This window comes from Xenopus laevis, chromosome 9_10L (assembly GCF_017654675.1).
Source record: "Xenopus laevis strain J_2021 chromosome 9_10L, Xenopus_laevis_v10.1, whole genome shotgun sequence".
NCBI lineage: Eukaryota > Metazoa > Chordata > Amphibia > Anura > Pipidae > Xenopus > Xenopus laevis.
Genome location: NC_054387.1, coordinates 46,636,138 through 46,663,838, shown reverse-complemented (window position 1 = coordinate 46,663,838; position 27,701 = coordinate 46,636,138). Strand labels below are relative to the sequence as shown.

General features: G+C 41.1%; 2 protein-coding genes across 7 annotated transcripts; both read right to left on the bottom strand.

Moving 5' to 3' along the window:
- Positions 1-1,001: 1,001 nt before the first annotated feature.
- Positions 1,002-10,872, bottom strand: otop2.L (otopetrin 2 L homeolog). Of its 6 annotated transcripts, none has more exons than XM_041576767.1 (8): positions 9,348-9,727; positions 8,026-8,100; positions 6,950-7,322; positions 6,079-6,215; positions 4,607-4,665; positions 3,851-3,984; positions 2,295-3,157; positions 1,002-1,584 (listed from the first exon to the last, which is right to left on the bottom strand). In XM_041576767.1, the coding sequence occupies exons 2-8, from the start codon at positions 8,053-8,055 to the stop codon at positions 1,414-1,416; spliced, it is 1,767 nt and encodes a 588-aa protein (XP_041432701.1). In that variant the 5' UTR covers positions 8,056-8,100; positions 9,348-9,727; the 3' UTR covers positions 1,002-1,413. The 6 variants fall into 6 exon arrangements, with proteins under 6 accessions (XP_041432701.1, XP_041432700.1, XP_041432698.1 ...); XM_041576766.1 differs by having other exon boundaries at positions 8,026-8,081; XM_041576764.1 differs by lacking the exons at positions 8,026-8,100; positions 9,348-9,727 and adding an exon at positions 10,784-10,872.
- Positions 10,041-22,894, bottom strand: LOC108701107 (proton channel OTOP2). The gene is made up of 6 exons (XM_018235317.2): positions 22,334-22,894; positions 19,396-19,532; positions 18,514-18,572; positions 15,713-15,852; positions 13,116-13,996; positions 10,041-11,284 (listed from the first exon to the last, which is right to left on the bottom strand). Exons 1-6 carry the CDS (start codon positions 22,653-22,655, stop codon positions 11,114-11,116), a joined length of 1,710 nt encoding a protein of 569 aa, XP_018090806.1. The 5' UTR covers positions 22,656-22,894; the 3' UTR covers positions 10,041-11,113.
- Between the last annotated feature and the right edge of the window lie 4,807 nt (positions 22,895-27,701).

The window sequence follows — 27,701 nt, the reverse complement described above, 5'->3', positions numbered from 1 at the left end:
TGCTAAACTGCACCCATGTAGTGGCCGATGGCATGCAATCAGCAATTAGATTGGGTAGTCTACTACAAGAGAGAACATAAAAGTAAAGATCTGATTGGTTACTATGGATAACAGCACTGGGGCAGTTTAGCACGTGTTACAGAAGCCCCACATCACACTGTGTGCTTGCCTGGTGTTGTATTCTTCCTGTCATGCTTTATGCCATGGATGCCATATACAGGTATTGTACCTGTTTGGGACCTGAGGTTTTCCAAATAAGGGATTTTTCCGTAATTTATGTCTGCTTAAAAATAATTTAGACATTAATAGAACTCAATAGGATTGTTTTGCCTCCAATGAGGATGAATTGTATCATAGGTAGAATCAAGGAAATACTTTTTAAAAATTCGAATTATTTGACTCTATGGGAGATTGCCTTCCTGTAATTCAGAGCTTTTGGGATGACATCACTGTTAAACTAATTCAGATCTGATGCTAAGGACACTGCCTTGCCATGCATGCTGGCTTATTCATGTTTGTACAAACACTAAATGTGGCCCTCTTTCACTTGAATTCAGGTGTTTCCCCTCTCTGCCTGTATTGCTGGCAATTCACTTTTCTCTTATCACTTTATGTATTTGGCATGCTGAGAAAATTGAAATTGCACACACATATATATATATATATTTTTTTTTTCAAGGGGCAGTATACCCCCTTTGTTCAACTTGAGTGCAATGTGCTGAACATAGTTATTGCCTATTGTTTAAATCACAAAAAATTTACATTTTTTTGTTATTTCTTGAGCTAATCAGGGCAAACAGGAAAATTGAAGCTACTCCATGTTTGGTTCTTGTGAGTCAGAGAATTAGATTACCAGTATACAACCCCTTCCCTTCACCCTTTGTTGTGACTGTGCCATAACCTTATCATGACAATACAAGGGGTGTGCAAGGGATCTTTGACTATTTTTAAAGGAAACTGTATAAATATATTAAGAAAGTAAAAGGCTTCTTTGCATTTAGTACATTGCTGCCAGAGAAGTCTTTGTTTTATTCAACTAGATAAGTGGAAGAGATAAGAGCTTGTCTGAGACAAAACAAACACAACGATTAAACTTTAAATTACATAAATATATGAAATCAAATGCAGTGGAAAACAACAGTGTGATTTTATAACTAGTGTAAAAAATAATAGGATTAGGCAGTAAATATTATGGCAGCATTCCTTCCAGTATTTCGTATCCGTGCTGTATTTATGAATAACCTTGGACAGGAATGCAGAAAGTAGTTGTGATTTGTCCATGAATAACTGAGAGGCCTTAGTGTCTGAGCAAAGGTAGGTGCTGTGTTTGGCAATAAGAAAAGAACTTTAGTCTTAGTTGGATGAGCTCAGTCATATGGGTTCAAACATCACAATGGCATTCCACAGGGCTGGTTAAGTCATGATATAGACTTCCACAAGGCTGGCAACAGAGTGCATCCTGTAGAAGATCCCAAAGGGAAGACCAATGTTGACAATCACCACCCACATGTTGTCCCCGTAGAATTGAAGTTCCAAGCCGTTGTCAAACTGAGGTCTGGCACCAAAAGCGGGTATAATCCAAAACTGAGAAGAAAAAAGAAAGAAAGTATGTTATTGTAAGAAATCATAGGTTTAAGAATAGGGATGTAGCGAACTGTTCGCCGGCGAACTAGTTCGCGCGAACTTCAACTGTTCGCATCCGCCGCAAGTTCGCGAACGTCGCGCGACGTTCGCCAATAGGCGTTCGCGTCAAAATTGTTCGACCATTCGACCATTCGATCGCTAAAATCGAACGATTTTCGTTCGATTCGAACGAAAATCGTTCGATCGAACGATTAAAATCCTTCGATCGTTCGAATCGAACGATTTTCGGATGTTTGAAGTTCGCGAACAGTTCGCGAACTGTTCGCATTTTTTGCCGGTGTTCGCGAACGGCGTTCGCGAACACATACTCGGCGGTTCGCTACATCCCTATTTAAGAACAGTTCAAACTGCCTGCAGTACCCAAATATGCCCGGGGCTCAACTCTCTATTTCCTGCTTGTGTTGACCTCCATCCCTTTTGTCATTGTCATGTGTCTATTTAGGATTTTCACACTGCACTTCTAATGGTGAGATATTTTAGGCATATGAATGAGCTAACAACATGGCAGCCTTTTAATTCTCATTGTATAGTGAAAAAGAAGATATTTACTGGCACATGACCTGTCTACTTTCTGAAATTCTGACAGCTTTTATCAGATTGTAATAAGTGTAAAATTAGATGTTGTACCTCACTTTTAAGGGTTTACTTACTATGATGTTAGAAACGAGGAGGAACAAAGAAATCTCCTTCAGGATCTTCCTTCTCCAGTCAGTTTTAGAGTTTTCTGGGAAGATGGTGGGAGTCCTATTGTGCTTTGTCTCCAGCTCATATTCATGTTTTCCATTACTGGAAGGGGAGTGATTGCTGTGGGAGTCAGTGGCTGCTGGGTTGATATAGACATGGGGGGAAAGATCTTTTTCCTGTAGTTCAGCAGGGTGGTGATTATTTGTGTGGGGATGCCGGTGCAAGCCCTCAATAATGAAAGTGTTTTGCAGGGTGTGTTGCACAATCAAGAGTAAAGCATTTACCAAGATCAGGGTGTGCAACTGCTCTCCTGGTTGCATGGCTATCATAGCTACTATGGAGAAATAGGAAATACAATATTGCCCAAGGGCAGCCCCAAGAAGCAGGACCACATCTAGAGTCCTAGTGGGATTCTTGTGGTTGTCCATGTCCCTTTTGTCAAACCGATAGATGATGGTTCCAGCAAGTGAACCAATGGACATTAGGCTAAGGGCTGTGATATTAAAAATGTAAAACATGGTAATTGCTTGTGATTTGCTGTCCTCTATGTCCACCTCAATCTTATAAATAATGAAGACTCCAAGACCGGCAACAAGGACTCCGATACCACAAAGGAGTCCTACAAACAGATTTCGAGTTTTGAACTTGTGCTGTGTGTGATGGTGGTGTTCACTCGTCACTCGCCCCACGTTCTTCCACATTACGTAGGACATGGCCGAAGCAAAGAGGCTGTATTCGATATTAAAGGGATACAGATAATAATAGCCATTCTGAAAGGTTTTACACAATTGGGTTACACAATCACATCCATGTGATCCTCCACCAGCTGCTATGGAAACAAAAAAACATATATATATAATTTTACTCCTGTAATATCCATTTACACATTGCGGGACATGAATTACTGTATGGATATTTTATATAGTTTTTATGGATGGGACATGACCCAATGGGAGGGCTGTAGTTATCTTGCTTAAGAATAAAAATCCTTTTCTCCATGCTATGGAAAGTTCTCTTAAGGCTAAGGCCAGACTATTGCAGATCCACTGCACCGCTGCTCTTCCGCTCCCTGCACCCAGATGCATTGTTTCCGCTCAGGTGCAGGCAGACACAGTGGAAAGACAAGGGGAGCAGCAGGACAGTGAATTCTCTGCCTGCGTATAATCAGCTTTCATAAGGATCGTCTGGCCCTAGCCTTAGAGGTCTATTTGGCCTACCCAAGAGACATTACATGATATCACTGGCTTCTAGGTCACTCTACCTTCTTATAAAGTAATTATAACACAATAGGTGGACTATGGGACATAATAAGGAAAGCTGAGGACACTTTTCTGGGAGGGTAAAATTGTGTAGAACATTATTTTACATCTGACTTAGATTTCATTAGGCAAATATAAAAATATATAAAAAAGTGTAGTGACCCGCCAACCATTTCTTTCAAGCCCCCTCCCCGTCCTCTTAGTTTAACATTTGGATCTGCCTCTTTGGAAGTCTGAACGAACACATTCAGAAAAAAAATTACCTCTAACACCAGTGGTAGCATTGGATGTATGGTTCACACCCGTAATTAACTCATGTGTCTGATGCAAAGACTCGTCTGTTACAGCCGCCATCCATATTGCCAGGTTAGTGCTGAGAGTTATCATGAGGCCACACCTGAAGATACAGCGCCACGGTTATCCTTGGCCTGTGCCATGTTTAGTACATTTTGATTTTGTTTAAGAGTGGGATGTGCAAATGGTTTGGCAGGCGCTGTCTAAACCTGTCAAGCTGAAAAATTATAGCGATTTTATTGCCATGGGAAGAGACCTTTATAGACTTCCTTATTGCAGGCAAGAATTGTGCTTTGGCTTAATTTTGACCAGAACTGTCAACAACAACAACATTACATTTTAAACTCATCCACTAAGTGCTGTAACCAGAAGTTAATGGGCCCCACAGTAAATTTATTTTAGTCCCATCCATAACAGTTGGTAAAAAACATATGAAACTGCTTATCAGTCAGTACCCCAATGAGTCCCCCTATGAATCTTTGGCCCACGAGTAGTTGCTGAGCCAGCTTTCTGTATGGTGAGGCCCTTACATCTACAATATGTTTTACAAGGAATAAAAAACGAAAAACACAGCCCAGACTTAAAGGCCTTAAGATAATTTGTATGCTTCTGACATTGATACCTCAATGCACCAGCCCAATGTAATGGACTAGGTAAGTAAATTATTGCTGTACTGTCTACTATTTGTTATTATCCAAGTGAGTATCTGCTTATATCAACCATACCTGGTGAGATTCATGTGTATCTGTGCACAGTCCTGACAGGAGACCCAAAGAAAATAGGTCTGTAATGAGAATCAAGATGTATTGGCATAAGACACAGATAGAATGGCGTGGTTGCATATCACAAGGGTTACCTTGAAGTGAACTTTAGGAGCATATATATATACAGTACAGTAGAGGGAGAGAGTTGGCAGACATGCAGCATAGAGACATACTGTATAAAAGCCTGGTAGGATGGAATTGAAAGGTGCAGTTATTAACGAAACCTATTAAAACAGCTACAAACAGGGAAAATAAATATTGGACAGACAGGTTGGAAGAACAGGGTGAATGTTGGTTGTCCCATGCTCCATAATATAATACAGTACAAGAATTGCACCTGTAAAAAGCTAATTTGGTCCCGCTACATTTGTAAAAGAGGAAGTTACTGTGTATACCGAGGTTATACAGTTGAGTTTGAATGCTTTGAATGTAGTTTCTTCTAATATAGAAGTTTTGAAATGTCATGTGATACAAGTGGTATTGTACACAAAAGGGGCGATTAACCTGTAAAATACAGTATATCCTTATAATTAGTACTTAGTGGTGTCTAGGTTATAATCTGTGGATAATGATGTTGCTTGTGTTACATAATTGGTCATCGAACGCCTCTGTGGCTTCTAACAGAGAGTACATTGTTGCATATATATTTTACGGGTTATTGTATGCGTTATAAGAACATAGGTTATCAAACTATGGGACTCAACCCAATGGGGATCAAAAGCAGTGTATATGGAGCCATGCCTGAGGTCCAGTTAAAAATGAATGAAGTAAGAATGCTAATTTTCCTTCCTTCATATTGCTGGAAACCCAATCAGTAAGCAAATGAAAGTTACATTTACAATGAACACCTACATATTTCTGGAACTGAACTATAGCAAAATAAGCTTACACAACCATCTCTTAATATATCTGTAACTGACTTGAGATAAAGAGGGACCTGGCCAGGTTTGGAGGCAAAGAGTATGAAAACCACTGGTGTGAAGATATAGCTTGGAAGATATGTACAGGACAGCAGTGGTGAAGCTCCACATCAGCAGATTCTGCAAATGTAATGGCAGAGACATACGCTCAGATTCGGGGAGATTAGAGGCAATTTGTGTGTCTCTGCCCTAACTTCTCTTCCCCAACCCACCCAGGAGGGGTGGTAATACAACATGAAGTGTGTCCCTTGCTGAGCCCACTTTTCATCCAGGTCCCATTAGGGCAGAAACACACGCTCAGATGCCGGGAGATTTAGTAGCCCAGTGATAAATCGGCTCTTCTTCGGGACGACTAATCTCCCCGAACTGCCTCCCACCAGCTAAAATCTAAATCGCCGTCGGGATGGCACTCGGAGCTCTTCGTTTTCCGAAGTCGCCCAAAGTTTCCTTGTGAGGCAGCTTCCATTAAAAGGCATTGAGCAAAAAATTTAAATTATGGGTTTCCATCCTTACCTGTATTACCACAAACACAACCTGTATAACAGGGTGGGCAATTTTGACTGGTGATTCACAATGTATCAGAGTGACCGATTTACCAATCTTCAGAATGTCCAGAACCAGACTGCACACTCCAAAGAGCACCAGACCCCCTGCCATACACAGAACAATAAATTACATCATGGAGGAACTGTATTATGCGTATCCAGTACAAGAAGAAGAGGAGTAATTGAGCATTCTGTTTATTGTGCCAAGACAGCTAGAAAAAGAAATGAGAGGCTCAAGGTGTATTCAGAAAAGAGAAAGATCTGTACAGAAAGCCATATAACCTAGAGAAGAAGGCTATGCAAAGATATACGGGCCAAGAGAAAATACCAAGGACCCTATAACCATTAGATGCTTGAGTGAAGAGAAATCAAAGTAAGGACCAAAAGGACAGAGGACTGAAGGTTCTCAAGGTTAAAAATTTTTTTTGCTTATAGTATAAGGTGTAACGTTGTTGAATACTTCTTGAAGCAATTGTACTGGCAGATACAGTAGACAGTTTCAAGAAAGTTTATTTGTGCCTTTTTATCATGCAGAAAAATGAAAGGCTACTGACACTAAATTTGAAAGTATTTATTCTCATGAATGGTTGAAATGGGGTTTTCATCCTGCTCTGGATAAACTAGACAGTACTGAAGGTAGAATTTATTTAGGGGACAGACACTGTGCACGAAAAATAATAGCAGAAGAAATAATATAACATTTAGAATGAAGATGACAGATAGAATTGTAGGGTGTAACTGTGAGTTTTCAGTACAGACAGAATGTGGCTATGTAAGTCTCAGATGACAGGCAAAAATGTAAGAGCCAAAAAGTGAGGACATGGCTTATTCCTTCTCACCTCTCAGCCAGATAGGCCCAGCATGTGAATCTTTCAGTTTGGGATTATTTTTGTGCTTTGACGTCCACAGGAGGTAGGAGACCATCCAGATACTAGTGAGCCCCATGAGGACACTGAGGAAGGACAGCACCTCACGTTCTGCCACTGAAACAGCTGTAAATGCACCGCTGCTAACCAGCCCGCACCCCAGCAGAACTATATTTATTCCCAGCATCCCCGAGAGGAGACGGCCTCCTTTCTTCCATATCTCCGGGGGCTCGGCTGAAACTGCGGACAGCTCTCCCAAGCTAATCTTCTCAAAGGTGGGATCTGCTGGAGGGACTTTAACAGCAGTAGAGGTTTCTGCAGGCGAGAGATCTCCCATGTTCAACCACTGCAGAAAGATTTGATTAAAAGAAATTGCTGTTGATGAGCAAAACAGTAACCAGTTCACCATTTTATATTTCTGCTCTTATTCCACCGAGGATGTAACCTCATGTGCGCCTAGCATTTGCTAATTGTTAGGGGTTGTTGTGGTTAACCTTTCATAGTCCCACTTGGTGGTTACTCTAGTGGAATGAAGGGTTAAAGGGTTATTTCTTGGTATGCAAATATAAAATCATGTTTGGGCAAGTGTGTCCTTTCCCAAGTGTACACAAATCACTCATCATTCGGCATTTGAAGGGTTTTGCAATACGATAATTTTATAGTTGCATAATACAAGATCTTATGTCTACATCAGTGGCTTGATATGAATATTTACACTATTAATCCGCAACAACAACAAAACTATGATACTTTGAAGATAAGCACAGCTGTGTATGGACACTTGCCACCTGTGGGTGGCAGTAGCCAGCATCTTGTGGACTTTGTAGAGGATGATCACTATTATTATAAGTGAACTCCTGATCATGTTCCACTTCAGAAAGGCTATGCTAGTCCAAAACTTGCTTTGAGAGCCATCATCAAACAGCATCAAGTCATTAAAGAAACAGCTGGTTGCTTCCTCTCTATTATTAACATGGGCGTTTGTGTGTCTGTCTGCTGAGTATTTCTGTGTGGTTGGATAATAAATATGTAAATAAAAATATACATACATAGATGTGCCTAAAGTGACAGGTCTTCATCCTGTGTCCCTTGAGTTGTTGCTGACCTGCAACATCCAATATCCTCTGTTTTTTTTTTGTGAAAGAAAAGGGGTTTTATGTAGTCGTGTGTGTCGGTTTTTGAAAGGGGGGTATAAGCTGTAAAACCTTCTTTTTGTAAAACATGTACTTCTTTATAAGTGTCTTAATGACTCCTTAGTTCAGACTATATTTCACATGCACAAAAGTGGATTCAATATTACTTTCAAAAGGCCAATCATACCATTAACATACAAAACCCAAAACTGTGCTACCTTCAGGAAACGAGGAAGCATTCAGGATCCTTCTTGGTGGATCCTGTATGCATGTGAAGAACTAGAGGAAACAATAACAAAGTCACAGGCAAAAATCACTTATTTCGTGTGCCAATAATAATTTCTCATACATTTCAAGAGGATGGAAAAGTTTCTAAACAAAACCTATACATAATCCTCTATTTTAGAAGAGAACTTAAGTTCCCTGTAGTATATGCACCTTCTACAACATGATGTAGTGAGATGTGTTGTGCACTTTATGATTACAATGCAGTGTGTGAGTATTATAAGGTGTGGGAGTAGATATTTCTTCACTATTTTGATATCTTCGTTCCATTCTCATGGCACAATGTGGTTTATTGGCTATATAGAGTCTATGCATGAGCTTTTAACTGTCTGCAAGACAAGCATTGCCAGATTTTGTAATTCTGATGACACACTAATGTTGTAACATTTGCACTGGATTTACTAGCCCATGGCATTCAATCTGTCACTTGCTCTCAAACTGGTTACTGTTAGGTTCTGCCTGCTCATTGGTCTGAAGTTCTCACTAGAGTGCAGCCAATTTTATTATATTTCCCCTTAAGGGCCAAACAGAAGGCTGTGTCACCCCAGTGTCCCTAAAGAGCAGCAATTTACTGATTCCAACACTACATATTATTATATTACATATAGATAATGCAGTCATTGCCTTACCTGTCTTCAAGCCTTAGTTTAATAGAGATAACTGTGTAGATTTGGATTGTGCTTCTTCACACTGGAGACTTTTCTTACCCAGTCAATGGCTAATGTTATTGTTGGGCCACCTTTCCTTTAAACTTTTTTAGATATCTAAAAGTTTTTTTGTGATTTAGGCTGAGAATATTCAATAATACACTTTTGTGTGACCTGGACTGGAACCTTTTGGTTATTCCAAAGATCAGAAGTTTAGCATCTTTGAAGGTCTCTGCATATAGCTCCTTATATGCGTTTCTAATCTCGTCCTTTGCAGTTTTAGATTGAGGTCTCCTTGATTCTTACCTTTCAGGTTGTGGATAGAGGTATATGAATAAAAAGTGTTTCTTGTTTTTGGTTGCAAAGATGACCACTACCTCTCCAGATCTGGTTGCAGCCACTATCTATGAGGTCTTCAAAATCAGGTGCTGTCTTCTCTGTTGTTCTCTCAGGATATTGGGGAAGGATGCTATGTTCTGCGCTGGCCTCTGTTATCTATGGATGAGCTTCCTCTTTATTTAGTAAGCCACATTTATACTTTCCTACAGGGAATGATTTATGCTTCATGATAGCACAGCCTTATAAACTCTTCTCACTGAGAAAACATCATCTGTGATTTAGGGTTCTGAAGATACCAGGGAAATTGTTGGGAAAAACAAGCTGTGCCCAATGGGTGGGGGGTTGAGGTTTGAGCCCCAACCAACTCAAACCCATAAATTATATTTTTCCTACATTCCAAGCTATTTTATTTTCAGGTTGGCTTCCTTATCATATCCCATAGCCCTCTAAAGTATTATTATTTTTCAATAATGTGTGAGCTAGTGTTGTTGAATGGGGTTTGAAATCAAATGAAACATGGGGTGGCCCAATCAATGCAAATTGTTTAAACCTTTCTGTGTCTTGAGATCCCACTAAGAAACTGCAGCTCAGCAATGAGATTATTGATTGATCTCATTTTACTGAGAAATTTTGTAGTCCCAGCATCATGCTTTGTAGTAATACCTTTATCCAAAGATTTTATTAGACATAAGGATGCTAAAAACCTACATTGGTTGTAAACAGGTGCTTTCACATAGGATCTGTTATAAAGATAGCTAGAATCTCAGCCATAAAGCAGGGCAGGACTGCTGCACGTTAGGAGATTGACAGAAACACGTTACAGGAAATATACTACCTTATTCAAATAAAAAAAAGTGACTATAACATTTCCAAATAACAGTTTTCCAATATTATGGTATTTTACTAATCATTATGGATTACAAAAATAGGAACTTTATATTTTAATATTTGAACTAGGAATAGTATTCAATTAACCATAAAAGAAACATCAAACAAATGAATATTCAGAGAGAGCAAGAGAACATTGGAAGGCTGTTAGTAATACTGTCTTGTGACCATTAGGTGTCACATTTGAGTTTGAAGTAAAAAAAAAAATTGGACAAATTACAGAACAGCAGCCAATGAATCTCTAGCCACTATCAGTTTACAATGCTTTGCAGTTGGCAATTGTAGATCAGAAACAGCCAGAGAGCCACAATTTATGTCTATCAAAAATCATGGGCATGGGCTTAGATGGTTTTTCTCCTATTAGCAAAGATTTAATATGGCAGATCAGAGTGTACACTAACAAAACAATGATACATCTTCCACTGTTAGCAGGACAGGATGATGGGACTGATGCACAATGGAGAAAAGGGAAGAAGTACTTGGATGCATTCTTCATTGTTTGGTGGACACCTCACCTTCTTTCCATAGTGGTCTTCTTCCTTGAAGATCTTCATGTTGCCTCCTCCTCAAGGTTTTGCCGACAAGTTTTCTAAATGAAATTGCCTGGAAATGGTGCAGTAGTAAACATAGACAAAGGAATGCCTGAACACCATTTATCTTAACTAATAGACAAACTCCTTTGCCTGTCTTTGAGTTCACTTCCTTCTGCTTTTTACTCCTCCCATAGACGTGTTCAATTTGTCCATGCTTTTCCTAAATCTCATCCTCGTGGAGGTACCATTTAGAGGTCTTGAAACAAAGTCTTTCAGAGGATCAGTTTATAAGGCTTGGGTTCTGCCCCACCTTTAGGACATGCTATATAACTCCAACAAGCTGGCTGCCGCATGCATTCTGTAGAAGATTCCAAAAGGCAGGCAAATGTTTGTGATCACAGCCCAGATAGTAAATCCATAAAACCTCACTTCCATCCCTGTGTCAAACATGATTCGGGCTCCGAAAGCAGGCATGATCCAGAACTGTGGGATGAAATACACAAGATGTAGACATGAAAAATGACTTGTGCCTGCAAAGGGGCACCAGAGTCTCTTCCTCCCTACAGACCATGACTCATGAGATTGATTTTGGAAATCAATGCAGAGCACGCCTTAATTTGACATTTAACCTCTGCTTAACCAGGGGGTCCATCTCTACCCTATGATGTCATGGTTCGTGAACAGGTCTAGGCCTTATTGCCTAAGGTTTAAGGTCACTCCAACAAACAAAGGAGCCCTCTGTTGTTCTTTTTTTTTTTTTTTTCATTAAATAAAAGTTTTCCTGGGTTAATTAATAGCAGATTTTAAAATCTGTTGGTATTGGTTGGTATAATCTGCTGGTATTGCTAATATATGTCCAGAAAACTTTGTACCCTTCTCTTATGTTAGATTCACATGCATTTTTTATGTTCTGCTCTTTAATTTTGTGTTGCCTTTATCCTATCCTTTTTTACTATCACCCTATACCTTCTCTCCTCCTTTTCTCCTATCTCACTGTTCTGCTTCCCATTGCCTCTTCTTTAGAATGCTCCAGTTTTATTCCCACCTTCTTCTTCTCCTTTTGCTGCCTCATTTCTTGCCCCAGACCCGAGTTTTAAGATTTGGAATTTTATCCATTAAAAATGCTGACTGGCTAGTTCAGGAATAGGGCAGGAACATTTAATCTGCGACTGGAATCATAGGCATGCAGTACTGTGTGCAGCCCCTCATATCTTATCTGGCTGTTTGGCCCATGGGCCAAGGGAACTCATATCCAGTCAAATTTAAATATTGTCTGTGTTTGGCTATTTGATAGCCCCTATGTGGACTGGCAGGCGAGAAGACTTTGTTTTGCAGTACACCTCCTTTTTTATGCAACCAAAACTTGCCTCCAAACCAGGAATTAAAATATAAGCACCTGATGTGAGGCCACAGGGAGCAACATCCAAGTGGTTGGTGAGCAACATGTTGCTCATGAGCCACTGGATGGGGATCAATGGCCTAGACCATATAAAAAAATGTGAACAGGCACTCAATCAATCCAAAGTGACAGGACAAAATAAAGTAAAAAATATATTTTATTTTGTTTACATGTCTTTAAAAAGCCTTACGCGTTTCATGCTGTAAGGCAGTTATTATTAATTGCTCATGTTTTTTTTAAATGGTCTAATCCACTACCTCTGGCTATAGGTTTAGGGCTTGGCGCTAAAACCCAATGTTTCTAATGGTCTATATGCTCTTTACATCCTTTGGGCTTTTGTTTTCCTTTTATAACTATGTATGGCCACCTTAACTTGTTGGCTCATATCACACAATGAAATGTGTTGATTTGACTTTTCAGATTCAAGTTAGAGCAACTTTATAAAGCCAATATAAAGCATATGGTAATGGGTAGTATCTCCCACCAATGAAGAACATCAATATGGTACAAAGCCCCATAGACAATACCAGACATTCATTTCCTGTGACTTTGGTGCCGGTTAAAAAAGTTTTTTTCGTTGGAATTGTAATAGCTAACTTGATGTAACCAACATAAACTACACTTTCTCATGCAGACAGATAAGGTGGCAGATTCAGTGAGAGAATATTTACCTGTCGGCCCGGGTGCAGGCACAAATTGCGAAATGCAAACTCGCACATTGGTTCACTGAAATCTGCTTTGTATGTCTGCCCTTGTGCAGGCAAGAATGGGAATAAAGAATACAGAAGAAAAGAATAAAGAATATAGAATACAACTTTTTTGATTTGCATTCCCACCTAAGCTTATAAAATGATGCTATAATATTATCACTTCTAAATTATAGAAACCATATGGTGAAGATCCCCTAGAACTTACAATGATGTTACTGAGGAAGAGGAAGAGGTAAATATCCTTCATTACTTTTCTCTTTTTTAGATGTGTCTTAAGCTGGGCTGCCAGCGTGGCTCTTCTGGTCATTCTTGGAACTGGGACATGGTCTTGAGGTTGGGGAGCATAAGTAACGGAGTGTGGGCCCTCAATTTCCTCAGTAGTACTTTCCTGGATGGCTTCTGGGTATTTTGGTAATTTATTGATCTCCGTTTGTCTATGTCCATAGATGGGTGGGAGACGGTATAGGCCCTTGATGATGAAAACATTCTGAAGGGAGTGTTGTATAATCATTAAAAGTGAATAGACAAGAGTCAGGAAGTTCAGAACAGTAAATGGGGTGGTGGCAATCATGGCTATGATAGAGTAGTATGAGATCCCATACTGAGCCAGGGTGGCACCTAGCAGCAGAGCCATATCCAGGGTGCGGCTGGGGTTCTTCTCATTGTCCATACTCCTCTTGTCCAATTTAAAGATGATGATGCCCACCAGGTTGGCTGTACACATCAGCCCCAAGCAAATCACATGGAAAATATAAAAAGTAGTCAAGGACAGCCATCGCTTTGCAGCTTTTTCTCTGCCCACTTCGTATAGTATAAACATCACCAGGCCAGTGACTAGAACTGACACTCCAGTGACCAGTCCAAAAAGGGGGATATGTTTACGCACCCCAGGGCCCAACCCAAAGTGCTGGGAACCACTGTCATCAATTTGACGGCCCACGTTCTTCCACATAATATATAACATGGCTGCAGCGAAGAGATTGTATTCAATGTTGAAAGGGTACAGGTAATAATACTCAGTGGGTAAGAACTTGCACACAGACTGGCAGCTACAACTGTATTCATCTTCCACATGAACTATCGCCTCTGTGGAGAGAAATAAGAGTGTGCCATGGATCACAGAAGATTTATCTTGAATACAGAGCATAGTTTGGACACCCATCTATAAAACGGGAAATGAACAGGTTTAGCCATTGGGGCCCTGTGTTATTTAAGGCATAGGATCCCAAACTATGGGGAGACCTAGAGTAAGCTATGAGCTATAAATGATAATTTTATCTGCTGGATTATTATAGAACAAAGCAATAGGGATATTCTTTACAGCATTGGTTGTCTTTTTACACTGAAGCCATCACTGGAGGTAGACCTTTGGTCAAGCTCTACTTAGAGCATAACAAGACTATAGTATACAGTAGTTAAAAATTGCTAACTCATCCATTTAGCTATAGTTATAAGAATATCTCAAACCTCAAACCTCACCTTAGGGCAGAAACACGCTCAGATTCGGGGAGATTTAGTCGCCCGTAACAAATCTCCTCTTCTTTTGGAGACTAATCTCCCCAAACTGCCTTCCCATGCCTACCCGCCGGCTAGAATGTAAATCACCTGTGGGATGGCACTCAGAGAGCTTAATTTTCTAAAGTTGCCCGAAGTTGCCTCAGGGCAGAGACACGCGTGGAGATTTGGAGAGATTAGTCATCTGGCGACAAATCACCTCTTCTTCAGGCGACTAATCTCCCCAAACTGCCTTCCCGCTGGCGTGAATCTAAATCGCCGGCGTGATGGCCCTCGGAGCGCTACGTTTTCCGAAGTTGCCAGAAGTTTCCTCGTGAGGCAACTTCAGAAAGCGAAGCGCTCAGAGTGCCATCCCGCTGGCGATTTAGATTCTAGATGGCTCGGAGGCAGTTTGGGGGGAGATTAGACACCGGAATAAGAGCCGATTTGTCGTCCTGCTACTAAATCTCCCCGAATCTTCTTGTCTGTCTCTGCCCTCACGAGGAAACTTCGGGTGTCATCGGAAAACAAAGCGCTCCGAGTGCCATCCCACCGGCGATTTACATTCTAGCCGGCGGGAAGGCAGTTTGGGGAGATCAGTCGCCCGAAGAAGAAGCGATTAATCACCGGGCGACTAAATCTCCCCGAATCTGAGCATGTGCCTCTGCCCTTTATTTACTTTTTAAGCAGGACTTTCAGGAATATCTAGGATAACATATACAAATATGTTCAGTCCCACAGTTTGGGAGCCACTAGATAATCTAATTTGTACATTATTGATCCAAGAACTGGTCCTGTACAAATGGAGAATTTCTTTTCCCTTATGAGCCCAAACTAAAATGGCTTCAAATGTTTTTTTGTTTTCTGGTTTAGCTAGAAGTTAGAAATAACTAAGCTCACCTGGAGCATTAGTCATCCTTTTGGGGTTTTTTTTTTTTTTTTAAACTCTGTGACGTTAACTGGCAGTTGGCCTAACAAAAATCTATAGGGGAAGAAGGAAAAATGTGCACTTAGCTGTTATTTTATGATAACTGTTCCCTATTAAAGGTTGAACCTTTTTGAAGGAATACTCGGTCCTTTGTTAAACATCATTGTCGCATTGATCGTAGGGCAACATGACTCGCTAAAGGCCAATTTAACTAACTGAGCTTTTGTTTCTTGCTAAGCTCATCTAGACTCATTACAACACCGGGTCTCATTTACCGGCTGACAACTTCTCATTAATCTAAGGAAGGGTCTTGCTGATATCACCGGTGGGGGGGGGGGTGTTTAAGTATTGTTTTTTCTTGTGGGAAAAGGTTCATGTACCTTCTGACTCGTTGCTGTTGTTCAGGGTAGCATTCCTCTGCAGATATCTCTGGATTTCAATGGTGTGATACCGAGCTTCTTCTGTCACTGCTATCACCCACAGGATAAGATTTATGGACATCAGAACCATCAAACCGCACCTGGAAGCAGAAGTAAAATCAAAAGGAGACACTGATTGTGCCTTGTACTTTAGATAACTCTCAGCAATAACATCATATCAGAGAAATGCTTTAATCAGGTCTAGACTTGGTCTAAAAGTATAGTTGAATGTGGTGTTGGTGGTATAGAAAAGCAGAAGGAATAATAAAAAGGAACACCGGCTCTCATCATATTTAGGGGTCTGTTTACTAAAGTGCGGTAAATCTTACTTAAAGTTTCCGCATGTTATCGATGAGAATATTTTTTCGCCAGAATATTCGCAGCGACTAAGTTTACTAAACAGCGATGCGCTCAGAAGTCATTGCGATCACTTGCGGTAACTACGTTAACGAACCAGCTTACGTTAGTGGTAATTTTAGCGAGTTGCGAATTTTCTGGCGACAAATTACGTTTTTGCAAATATTTATGCTATAAAATAGTCTTGTTTTATGGCGGTTATTATGGCAATTTTTACTGTGACATTTATGGCCAGAAATGCAACTTCAAAACTCATAAACTTTACTGACTGATGATTAAACCATCCAACAACATTACTAGAGTAACACCAATCAAACATGTCTGCATCATATAAACCCTTCTGCCAATAGAGTCTCATGAACAAGAAATTATACCAGTCAATCTCTTTGCTTCATAGAAATGCACAGTTTAATGTAGCCAATCACATTGAAACCAAAAAAGCGTAGACTGACGATACCTGGACTGTGATGGCCGCTGCCAATAATACGACTTTGAGCTGAAACTGCTGCTGTTGCAGCAGATAAAGGCAGAAGCCAAAACATTCTGTCAGCAATAGCTACAGATCTCTCTCCTGTCAGCAAAGAATGATGGGTAAAAAAAAAATGTATTATGGGATATTTCCTGCCCCTTGGGAATTTTCTAGCGAAAAAATACTTTTGCGCCACTACATAGGTGGCAGTAAAATGTTGCGAATATTCTTGCGTAAATGTAGTCTTTTGCACATTTCGCGGTTTAGTAAACTAGGCGTTAATGTGTACGTAACGTTATTTTCAGAGAATGCGATAACTGGCGAAAACATTTTTTGCTCAAGAAAATTCGCAAATTTATATTTACCGCAGGTTAGTAAACTGGCGAAAACATATTTGGAGACAAATTTGTCTATATTTTGTGCGAATATTTTTATCGTGCTTTAGTAAACGGACCCTTAGCTAGGAAACCAAGACTAGGGGTTCTGTGTTAGGAATGTGTTGCCAGGAAGAGAATGAGCTAATGTTGGTCTGTAGCAAGACCCGGCTCTTTGCCCTGTTGTGTAATGAAACAATGTTTACTTAACTTGGGGGAAAATGACAGAATATGGGACTGATAGGATGTGCAGATAATCCTGAAATATTTAAAGGACCTCCATTCAAATGTTCTGCAGGTTTTTTATACAGAGTTATGGTATGTTTCTAGAGGCTACAAGAAAGTTATGGCTATGGAGAGTGGACTGTTGGACTGTGGTTTTCACGCACTCTGGATTTCTGAACGTCTAGTTTCTTGTACTGTGCTTATAACACAATAGGAGACCTAAGGGACGGGTTGAGATAGTTTGTGATAAGCCAGAGAGACTATTGCTGATAAGGCAGGGCCAAAAATCGGCAAGCTGAGACAGTTGCAATTGCACAGAAGCTTGGACGAAGAAATCAAAAGAAAAATATATACATTTCCATTAGTTAAATGCATTGTAAATGCTGATCTAGAAGCTGTGTAAAGTCATGGGGGGACATTATAAGCAATGCAGACATTTGAGTGCTTTGTGGATTTGACAGCGACATTGTATAAACAGCACGGGGCAGAGTGACACTGCTTTAGAGCCTCTCCTGCAGGGCACAGGGCTACAATGTTCCAGCCAGAGAAATCAAAGCTCATATTGCTTAAAGCTATCAAAACAATAGTGAATAATTACCTCATATAAAAAAAGGACAACATAACAATTTTGTTACAATAAATACGATTATCACTGTCCTGAAGCTTAAAATTGCTATGGCCCGAGTCTTAAGAAGGCTTTAAAGGTGAACTAACCCCCACCATGAAATCATAACTGTTACCCCAGTGCACAGCCCCTGCTGCTTGCTCTCCAACTGCATCACCCCAACTTCCCCCAAATAAACTGGTCCTGTGCATAGTAGGTTTGGCAGCCCCCATGTTTAGCCACATTACTTTAGTTTTCAGATGCCACAGCACTGAATTGGCAAGCAAGAGAATGCACACTGGGCCAGGACAACAGGTCAGCTACAATAACATGTTTCTGGTCACCCATCCCCAATGTGGAACCGGAGGATGGAAATGACTTAGCCAAACATGGCAGTGACCATCCCCATCTCTGTAGTATGGGCACAGATATGGAGGACCAGTTCACGTGGGACATTGGAGATAATGTGGTTTGCGGGAAACACAATACATCGATATTTTCATATTTCATCACAGGTACACTTTCTGTACACACACAATCACTGGGAAAAACATTGTCTTCAACATATTAGCACCCAACTAAACAACTTGCATAATAATAGTCTAGTCCTTTTTACCCTGCACCTTGTTTGGCAAAGACCTCCAGGTTTGCTCCTAGTCAGTACAGAGACAATGTTAAACTTATACAGACATTCCCTATGCAGCAGGATCTTGATGTTACAGTAGTTCCTTACCTGGTGGCATTCATGTAGATCTGGACACAGTGTTTGCAGGAGACCCAAAGGAAGCATGTCTACAAGGGAAAACATTTTCAATGGAAGTTGGCTGCATGAAAGCGAAGGGAGTAAAACTATACATAAGGGTTGAACCATTGGGGACATTACTTTTTGCACCAGGGCCGGAACTAGGGGTAGGTAGAAGAGGCACGTGCTTAGGACGCAAAGTTTGGGGGGCGCAAGGCACGTACCTCATAAGCAGCCTACTCTTAGTCCGCCACTGAAAAAGGAGATGCACGCGTGTCCTCATTTGCGCACAGCCACAGAGCCGCCATTGCACGGCACTGTTCTGCACTGTAGGGCAGTGGCCCTCAAACTTTTTTGCATCACTGACCAGTTTCAAGCAAGACAATTTTTATGAGGACCAGGGGAGGAAAGGATGTAGATGCATTTCAGGCTTACCAAAAAACTGTCCAAACAGTATTTTGGACCTTATCCCAATCAGTAGAAAGCTTCCTGGGCTTCACACAGCTGTTGTCATGTCAGTGGCACATGAGGAAGCTGGGATTGCATGTAATTAAGGCCTTTTTCATTGTTTTTGCAGCTATTATAGACTGCAGCTGGGACCAGAGATGGCCCAGTTCGGCACAGCCCGCGGCACACCACTGGTCCGCGGCCCTGACCCCTGCTATAGGGGGACCAACACACACACGCACTTACTTTGGTGTATTTGTTCAGGCTAAAGGCACTAGCAACAATAGGACAAATGGATATTCAGAAGAAAGAAGTCTTAATATAATCTTCACCAGAGCAACTTCCACCTTCATATTAGGCATTGAAGAAAGATTATTTTTCTAGAAACTCTGAGCAAGACGTGAAGACATAGAGGTTTGGGCTCACCTGTGTGATAACAAACACTGCTTGTATAACAGGATGAACGATTTTCATAGGGGTTTCACAGTCGAGATATTCCACAGCATGGCCAATCCTTAGAATAGTCATAATGAGGGTTCCTGTTCCAAATAGAACAATGCCTCCTGGGAAAAGACAAGTAAAACTTTAACACTTTTCCAACCTGTGCCACGATGAAGGGGAAAAGAACTTGAATAGACAAATCCTTGATGATAAAGAAGAGCCTAGAAGAATGTGTGGGTTGTATACACTTAACTGCTGCAACAGAATGAGGGGCCAGCAAGGTACAGGTTCTATGGATGGATTTTAATTCTTTCTTTAAGATGTTCTTGGTCAGGTGGTTTAAAGGGGTGTTTCACTTTCAGCATATTATAGAACGGCCAATTCTAAGCAACTTTTCAACTGATCTTCATTATTTATTTGTAGTGTATGAATTAGTTGCCTTCTTTTTCTATTTCGAGCATTCAAATAGGGGTCACTGACTCCAGCAGCCAAAAATCTATTGCTCTGTGAGGCTACAAGTTAATCGTTATTGTTACTTTTTCGAAATTGTTCTAATTTTGAGGTCCTATACTATTCATATACCAGTCTTTCAATTAAACCACTCCCTGATTGGTAAGGTAACCTGGACCCTAGCAACACGATAGCTGCTGAAACTCCAAACTAGAGTGCTGCTGAACCAAAACTGAAATTATTTAAAAAAAAACACATACAATACAAAATAAAGACCAACTGCAATTTGTCTCAGAATATCATTCTTTTTATCCTTTTAAAAGCTAACTCAAAGGTGAGCTATCTCTTTAACGTGATAGACATGGGGCAGATTTACTAAATGGTGAATTGTCGCCAGCGCAATTCGCACACATCGCACACATCGCACACATCGCACACATCGCATCACTTCGCCAGACGCAAATTCGCAAACACTATGCTAATTCACTAATATCCGAAGTTTCGTCCTGGGTGCCAAACGTGGGCGACTTTTCGCTAGTGTTACTTCGGCAGTGCGAGCATTTCATAGCAAAGATGCACTAGTCATCTTGCGCTTTAAAGTTAATTTAATTTTAATTTATATAAATGTTGGTGCAAATGCTTGTTACCACTTTTTATTACAGGGAACCTTAATAAAGACAAGAGAGTTAATATAATGCCCTAGACATGAGCCCACTGTAAAATTAATTGTTCCATATGTTATAAAATGTGAGGAGAAACTGGTTACCCAAAAAACAAAGTTAGGACTTTTGCAGCCAATCCCGCTTAAAAAAGAGGAAAAGTCGCCATCTTCTGTAAGTGACAGAAGATTGAGGAAGATCTAGCTTCTTTTTAGAACTTCGCATGGTCTGAGGCGGCGAAGTCAACTCTGGCGAAAGAGGTAAAGCTCAATAAAATCCTCACTTTAGTGAATTTGTGGAGTAACGATCGTTCACCAGATCGAAAAGTCGCCGGGCGATAGAGTGCGAATGAACACTAGCGATGGTCCAGTTTGCTAGCGAATTGTCGTCTGCGCCTGTTAGTGAATTGGCGATGTTCTTGTGGGTGGCAAAGTTGGCGAAAAGTCGCTATTGTTAGCCAGTTCGCCCTTTAGTAAATCTGCCCCATGGTGTCTGGTACTGAAATATCCCAAAAGGTAAGTTCAGCAGGACAATCCCCTATATTTGCTCATAACCTGCCCAGGCAGACACAATTATACCCACAACAGATGTAGTAGAGCTCCCTTATACATTTACCTACTGTGTAAGGAGAGGTATGGATCTGTCACCAGGTTTTGGATTATCCTTGGGGCTGGGTTGTGCAGTCTCCTAGTGCCCCCTCATGGCAGTCAGCAGACAAAACCTGAACTCTATTAGCTGCCAATGCTCATGCTGATTAGTAAATATATTAAATTGAATACAGACAAATCTCCATGGCCTTTCTGAACAGTCTACTAATTGACAGTGCACCCTTGAGCCCCTCACGATACCCCTTAAACAGTTTGAGACTAAGGTGCATGACAGAGGGACTGAAAATGAAAGTTTCAGGCTCCAGGGACAGACTGTGAATGCAATAATAGGTGTGGAGTGAGGGTTTGTTTTTTACATGTAACCAATAATGAAGTAATGTGCATTACCTTGTTACCTACTGTAACAGGACAATGGAGCAAAGTGCTTTTCATCTTTTGCATAATAACCCCCACATTTATCATGCCACTTCACTGATAGAATATACTTACTTCTTTTCTTTGGGTAAACCTGGAAAGTAACATATTTTCATGCTAATTTAGTAATGGGGGGGGGCTGTTTCACTGAAATCCTTAGCTGATGCTTCATTCACCGCTAGGAACTGGCAGCGTATGTTACTAAACATTGATATGGAAATAACATTATTGCAACCCTCATTTAGGTATATTCAGCCAGAAAAAAAAAAACATTTGGTTGTGTTTTTGCAAAGCTTAATTTCCATTTTGTTGGAATAAGGAAAGTTTCCAGAAGGTTGCCTGAGGTTCCCATGACTTGCAATCAGAGTTCAAAGAGAATAGAAGGGATTTACTGGTGTGGGAACAAGGTAAATAGTGGTTTAATGAAGTGCCATATAATCTAAGCAGAGACTTTCATGCTAAGACTACATGCATACGTGGTCTAATAGCATCATGACGGGAAGCTATACTTTATAGGACTGAGGACTGGATATGTGCAACTATGGCTGCATCTTGTCTACTAACATTTGAACAGTCATGTTCTTTAGCCGATTTCCCATAATCAGGCAGCAAACATAACACTTTCTGGGGGGGGGGGTCCAGTTAGGTCTATACTGATCCACAGTTGTGCATGTACTCAATATATAATCTTACCATAGGTTTTCAGAGGAGGGAGGGTAGCTATGGGATCCTAGAATGTTTAGTTAAATTAGTACTCCCTATCCCTAACCCTCCTGTCCTACTTCCACTAACCTCTCATCCAGATTGGGCCCGCATGGCCGTCTTTGTACAGAATGGCATTTTTGTGCTTCCAGGAGAAATACATCTGAAAGATCATCCACGCGGTGCACATAATCAACACAATGCACAGAAATATTAGCAAATCGGTTTCCCAGATTTCCAAGTCCTTCGTAAAGACACAGGTCACCAAAGTGCTGCTGAACAGCAATACGTTGGAGCCTACCAGTCCAGACAATAGCCGGCCTCCTTTCTTCCATTTTTCTTGGGTTTTCTTGCTCTCAGAATTGGTGACAGTTGCTGATTGGTTGCTAGGGGTGCCCTGCTCAGTCTCCATGATTGAAATCAAAACTCTTTAATAAAGTCGTTGAGGTCTGGAGAGTCTTTCTCTGGTTAGCTTCCTACGTCTTGACTAGGTTATCAGAACCAGGTTCCCTATACTTAGATGGCTTGATATCAATGATGTCTGGTGGAAAGCAAGAGTGAACACACCTGAGAACAGCAAGTGTGGCACTGTCTGAATGAGCAGGGAGTTCTGCCAGCTGTACGTGCCTGGAGCTGAGGAGAGGCAAGAGATTTAACAAGATGAGATCATGTCCAGAGACGTTATATATACACATATATGGGCCTCCCTAAGGAAACTAGCTGTAATCCCCTCCTACTATCTGGGATGATAGAATGGTTTGTTGACATACTTAAGCCCATGCAGATCTTTCTGTGTTCTTTGGATAGATCAGACTTGGGTTTATTGACACTATGTTGTGTAACACCAAGCAGCAGGACTGTCAGCAATCCAAATCACTTGATATTTAGCTAGACATAAGAGGATTGTCCTACTGTCCATATACAACAATACATCCCTAATGAAATACCCAAAGTTAATCTTCTCTCATTGAACAAAGCATGTTCTAGTGCTGGGATGTATTTAACTTGCATCCCTTTGTCTCTTGTTATATTACTGTTGACAACATCCCAAGATATCCAGCAACCTGTGGTAGACTCAAGTAGGGCATCTTTGTAAGATCTTTCTGCTAAATGGGTGCAATCCGCCATGCTTTGTCCTAAACTTGGAAGGATTGCTGCAGGTCCTTGTGCTTTACTGTCTGATTCCTGGAGGACAAGAGAAGGTATGTAGGTGCAGGTCTGGATTTGTGGAAAGGCCACCAAGGCCCGGACCTAGGGTGGCAGGATTTTAGGGGGCGGCATGCTGCCCAACCACACCCACATTGGTTCAGAAACACTGGGGAAACGCAGGAGATACAATAGTTTTTAAAGTTTCCCTTGTGCCAATCCCCATTTCTCCGGTCCCCATGATGAAAATTTGAGCGAATGAAAGGGAAGGGACAGCTCCGATGAACTGCAGCCGGCCTAGGGGGGCCCGCTATGTAAATCCGGCCTTGTGTAGGTGTACCCCTTACCAACCCCTATCATCTCCCTAACCTGTCATTCAGCAAGCACAGCCAGGCCCTGGAAACAAGTGCTTTCTAAATCAGCATTAAATTGCATGCTCCTGCACTTGGTAAGTAAATGACCCCCAGTGTGCATTTTTTTCTATAAATGTTCAGCAAATCATATTATCGTGGGTTATTATATTTTAGTCCAATTCTGCAAAACAAGTTTTTGTATGTATAAAACTCTATAATTAGATGAAGCTTTCAGGTGCTTGATTTTCCCATTTACTGAGTCGGACTCTATTATTTCAAGTTGTTTTTTTACTAGAACAAGGCAGCTATACAATTATCCATGGAAATATAACCAAATTATACATGCTGTACCTTCTAAAATCCACGTGCAAAAATAGCAGCAGCTAAAGATGGAGAAGTCAGCAGTGGGAGGGGGCAGCGGATTTGGATTAGGAACCATCTTCCAGGGAGGGGCGCTAATAACCACTTTAATCATAATCTGTTTTTTACTTCCATACACTACAATAGTTTATCCCAAGAGGCTGCTTGTCACCAAGTTTGACTGGCACCCAACCATGTCACTCCTTTCCTTTCAGCAACCAGAATCAGGGAGAATCTCTGACGCACTAGTGACTAAACTTTGTGGGGGTGTCTGGTCTTACTGGTCTAATAGCATGTGTAACCAGAGATGTGATTACACATACATAATTACAAATAATTCCTATACCAGCACATACAGTATAAACAACAAAGTGCTGACACCAGAGCTGCTAACCTTTCATCTGTATTAGTGCTTGTGCAAGGAACCTCCAAGGGTAAGGTCACACTGGGCGATTCGGGGAGATATAGTCACCTGGCGACTAATCGCCTCGTCTTTGCGGCGACCAATCTCCCCGAATGCCTTACCTCTGTCTTGCGCCGGCTTAAATGAAAAGTCGTCTGCGGCCTGGCACAAGCGTCGCTTGGTATTCCGGTCCCCCCAAAGTTTCCTCAACTTCGGGCGACTTCTGAATACGAAGCAACGTGCGTGCCATGCCGCAGGCGATTTTTCATTTTAGCCGGCGTAAGACAGAGGTAAGGCATTAGGGGAGATTGGTCACCGCAAAGACGAGGCAACTAGTCGCCAGGCAACTAAATCTCCCGAATCGCCCAGTGTGACCTTAACTTAAATTCCAGGATTAGATTTATTCTCTATTGCTGGAACCCTGAAGTTGCCCCAACACAGCACTGAAGTTGCCCCAACACAGCACTGGCCAGTGGATCCTATATTTCAAATGTTTGACTTTGACTTTTTATATCAGCAACATATAAGGGATCATTTTCGAGAGATTGCTGTAAAGTGGACAATGGAGTGTGTAAACACACTCCTGCCCTTCCAAATTGTTGCCAATGCGTCTATTGCAACCATTCCGCCTCTTCTAATGAATAATTCCCAACTGGCCTTTTGACACTGGGGAAACCTGGTGCTACTGTCACCCCAAAACTGGCGGTAGCAACGCCATTACCATAATGGATTTTATCAATCAAGCCTTGCGCCCTGGTGTTTTTTTTTACACATCGGGTGTAATTGCTACCGGGAGCGTGGCCACAGTTATGCCAGAATTATTGGGGAAAACACTGCGTATGCAAAATAGATAGATATATATTTTTCTCTGTAGTAATAAAACAGTACCTTGTACTTGATCCCATCTAAAATAGAATTAATACCTATTGGAGCCCAAAACGTATTTGTTTTTTTTTAACATTTAAATGATTTTTACTAGACTTATGTTTTGGAGATCCAAATTATAGAATTACCCCTTATCCAGAAGTCCCCAGGTCCTGAGCATTCCAGGTCCTACAGAAATCAGTGCTGCATGACATAAACACAAACCACTGATGCACCGTGTGTATAAGTGCTGTGCCCACTCAAGCATGCATATAATTGTAATGACCAGCAATTCCAATAGATTACTTGGAGCCAAGGTTGTTGCTTTTATTGAAGTGTTTGCTGATCTCCTCTCTAAATGCAGCCATGTTTATTCAGCTGCACACCTAGCCCCTCATTGCTTCTCCTGGCTAAATCTTCAGAAGCCAACGGTTCTGTCTTACTTTATGGCAGACATTCTTGTGTTACACTCAGTATCATGGGCATTGCTTAATAGGTAACTTAGAATTGAAATACACATTGTAATACCTCCCTGAATTTTGCTGGTGGAGTTACAAAAACTGAAATGATAACAAGGATTACCTAAATCCAGGCAAACAAAACTCTTTGACCTTTTCAAATAATTAACTCTATATGAGGTCTGAACTTCTAATTTGGTAGAAATAACAGCTCTATCAAAACCTGTGTAAAAAAACAAATGAATAGCCTAATAAAACAAGGTGGTTATTGTGTAATGACGGTAGCCAATATCACCCTAGACATTAACAATTGCACCTAGATGGATAGAGTTCACTAGCCTTGCTTAAAGGGATTCTGCCATGGAAACTTTTTTTGTTTTTAAAACACATCAGTTAATAGTGCTCATATGCAGAATTCTGCACTGAAATCTGTTTATCAAAAGCAAACAGATTATTTTAGATTTAATTTTGAAATCTGACATAGTGCTAGACATATTGTCACTTTCCCAGGTGCACCCAGTCATGTGACCTGTGCTCTGATAAATTCCAGTCGCTCTTTACTGCTGCACGGCAAATTGGAGTGATATTAACCACCTGCTTCCCCCCAGTGGCAAAACAATGGGAAGGTTACCAGATAACAGCTGTCCCCCTGTGACTGCGTCAGTTACATTAGGGTCTGGACACACAGGCAGATTCAGGGAGGTTAGTCGCCGGGCGACAAATCTCCTCTTCTTCGGGGGGACTAATCTCCCCAAACTGCCTCCCCTGCCTTCCCGCCAGCTAAGATGCGAATCGCCGGTGAGATGGCACTTGGCGCAATTCATTTTCCGAAGTCACTCGAAGTAATGAATCGCGTGCTATTCTGCCAGCGATTTACATTTTAGCCATCGGGAAGGTAGGGGAGGCAGTTTGGGGAGATTAGTCTGTTTGCCCTGACCCTTAAAGGAGAAAGAAAGGCTTTGTGCACTTGGGTTTGCCAAATGTTAGGCACCCCCAAGTGATAATAATGAAATAATCCAAATTTTTAAAAATGATTTCCTTTTTCTCTGTAATAATAAAACAGTTACTTGTGCTTCATCCCAACTAAGATATAACCAATCCTTATTGGAAGCAAACCCAGCCTATTGAGTATTTAATATTTACATGATTTTCTAGTAGACTTAAGGTATGAAGATCCAAATTACGGAAAGATCCGTTATCCGGAACATCCCAGGTCCCGTGCATTCTGGATAACAGGTCCCATACCTGTATTGACTTATCTGATACCCCGGGCCGGTGCTCCTATCAGCAGAAAACTGCACCGGCCCAGGGTTATACCAGTGAGCACCACGGAGCGATCCACTTCTGTCTTCCTCTTTCTTCGCACAGCTGCGCATGCACAGTAGAACGAAAGGCTGAACTTTAACTAAAAAGTTGTCTCATTCAACTGCGCATGCGTCTGCCCCAGGAAATTTGAAGAAAGAAGAAGCCAGAAGAGGATCGATGCTACTGGTATAACCCTGGGCCTGTGCAGTTTTCTGCTGATAGGGGCACCGGCCTGGGGTTTCAGGTAAGTCAATACAATCACTTAACATTTGGCACCCCCAAGTGCACAAAGCCTTTCCTTCTCCTTTAAGTAGGAGAAACAATAGCTTAACTGAAAGCAGTTCCATCATGAAGTGCATGAAGCACATGACCAGGCAAGATGACCTGAGATGGCTGCTACACACCAATGTTACAACTAAAAAAAATACACTCAGTTCAGGAATAGAATTTAAATGGTAGAATTAATTATGTGCAGTGTAATTTAGAAATAAAAACTACACATAAAAATCATGACAGAATCCCTTTAACATGGGGTGGGAGGACACCCTTACATTTATAATCTGCCTTAT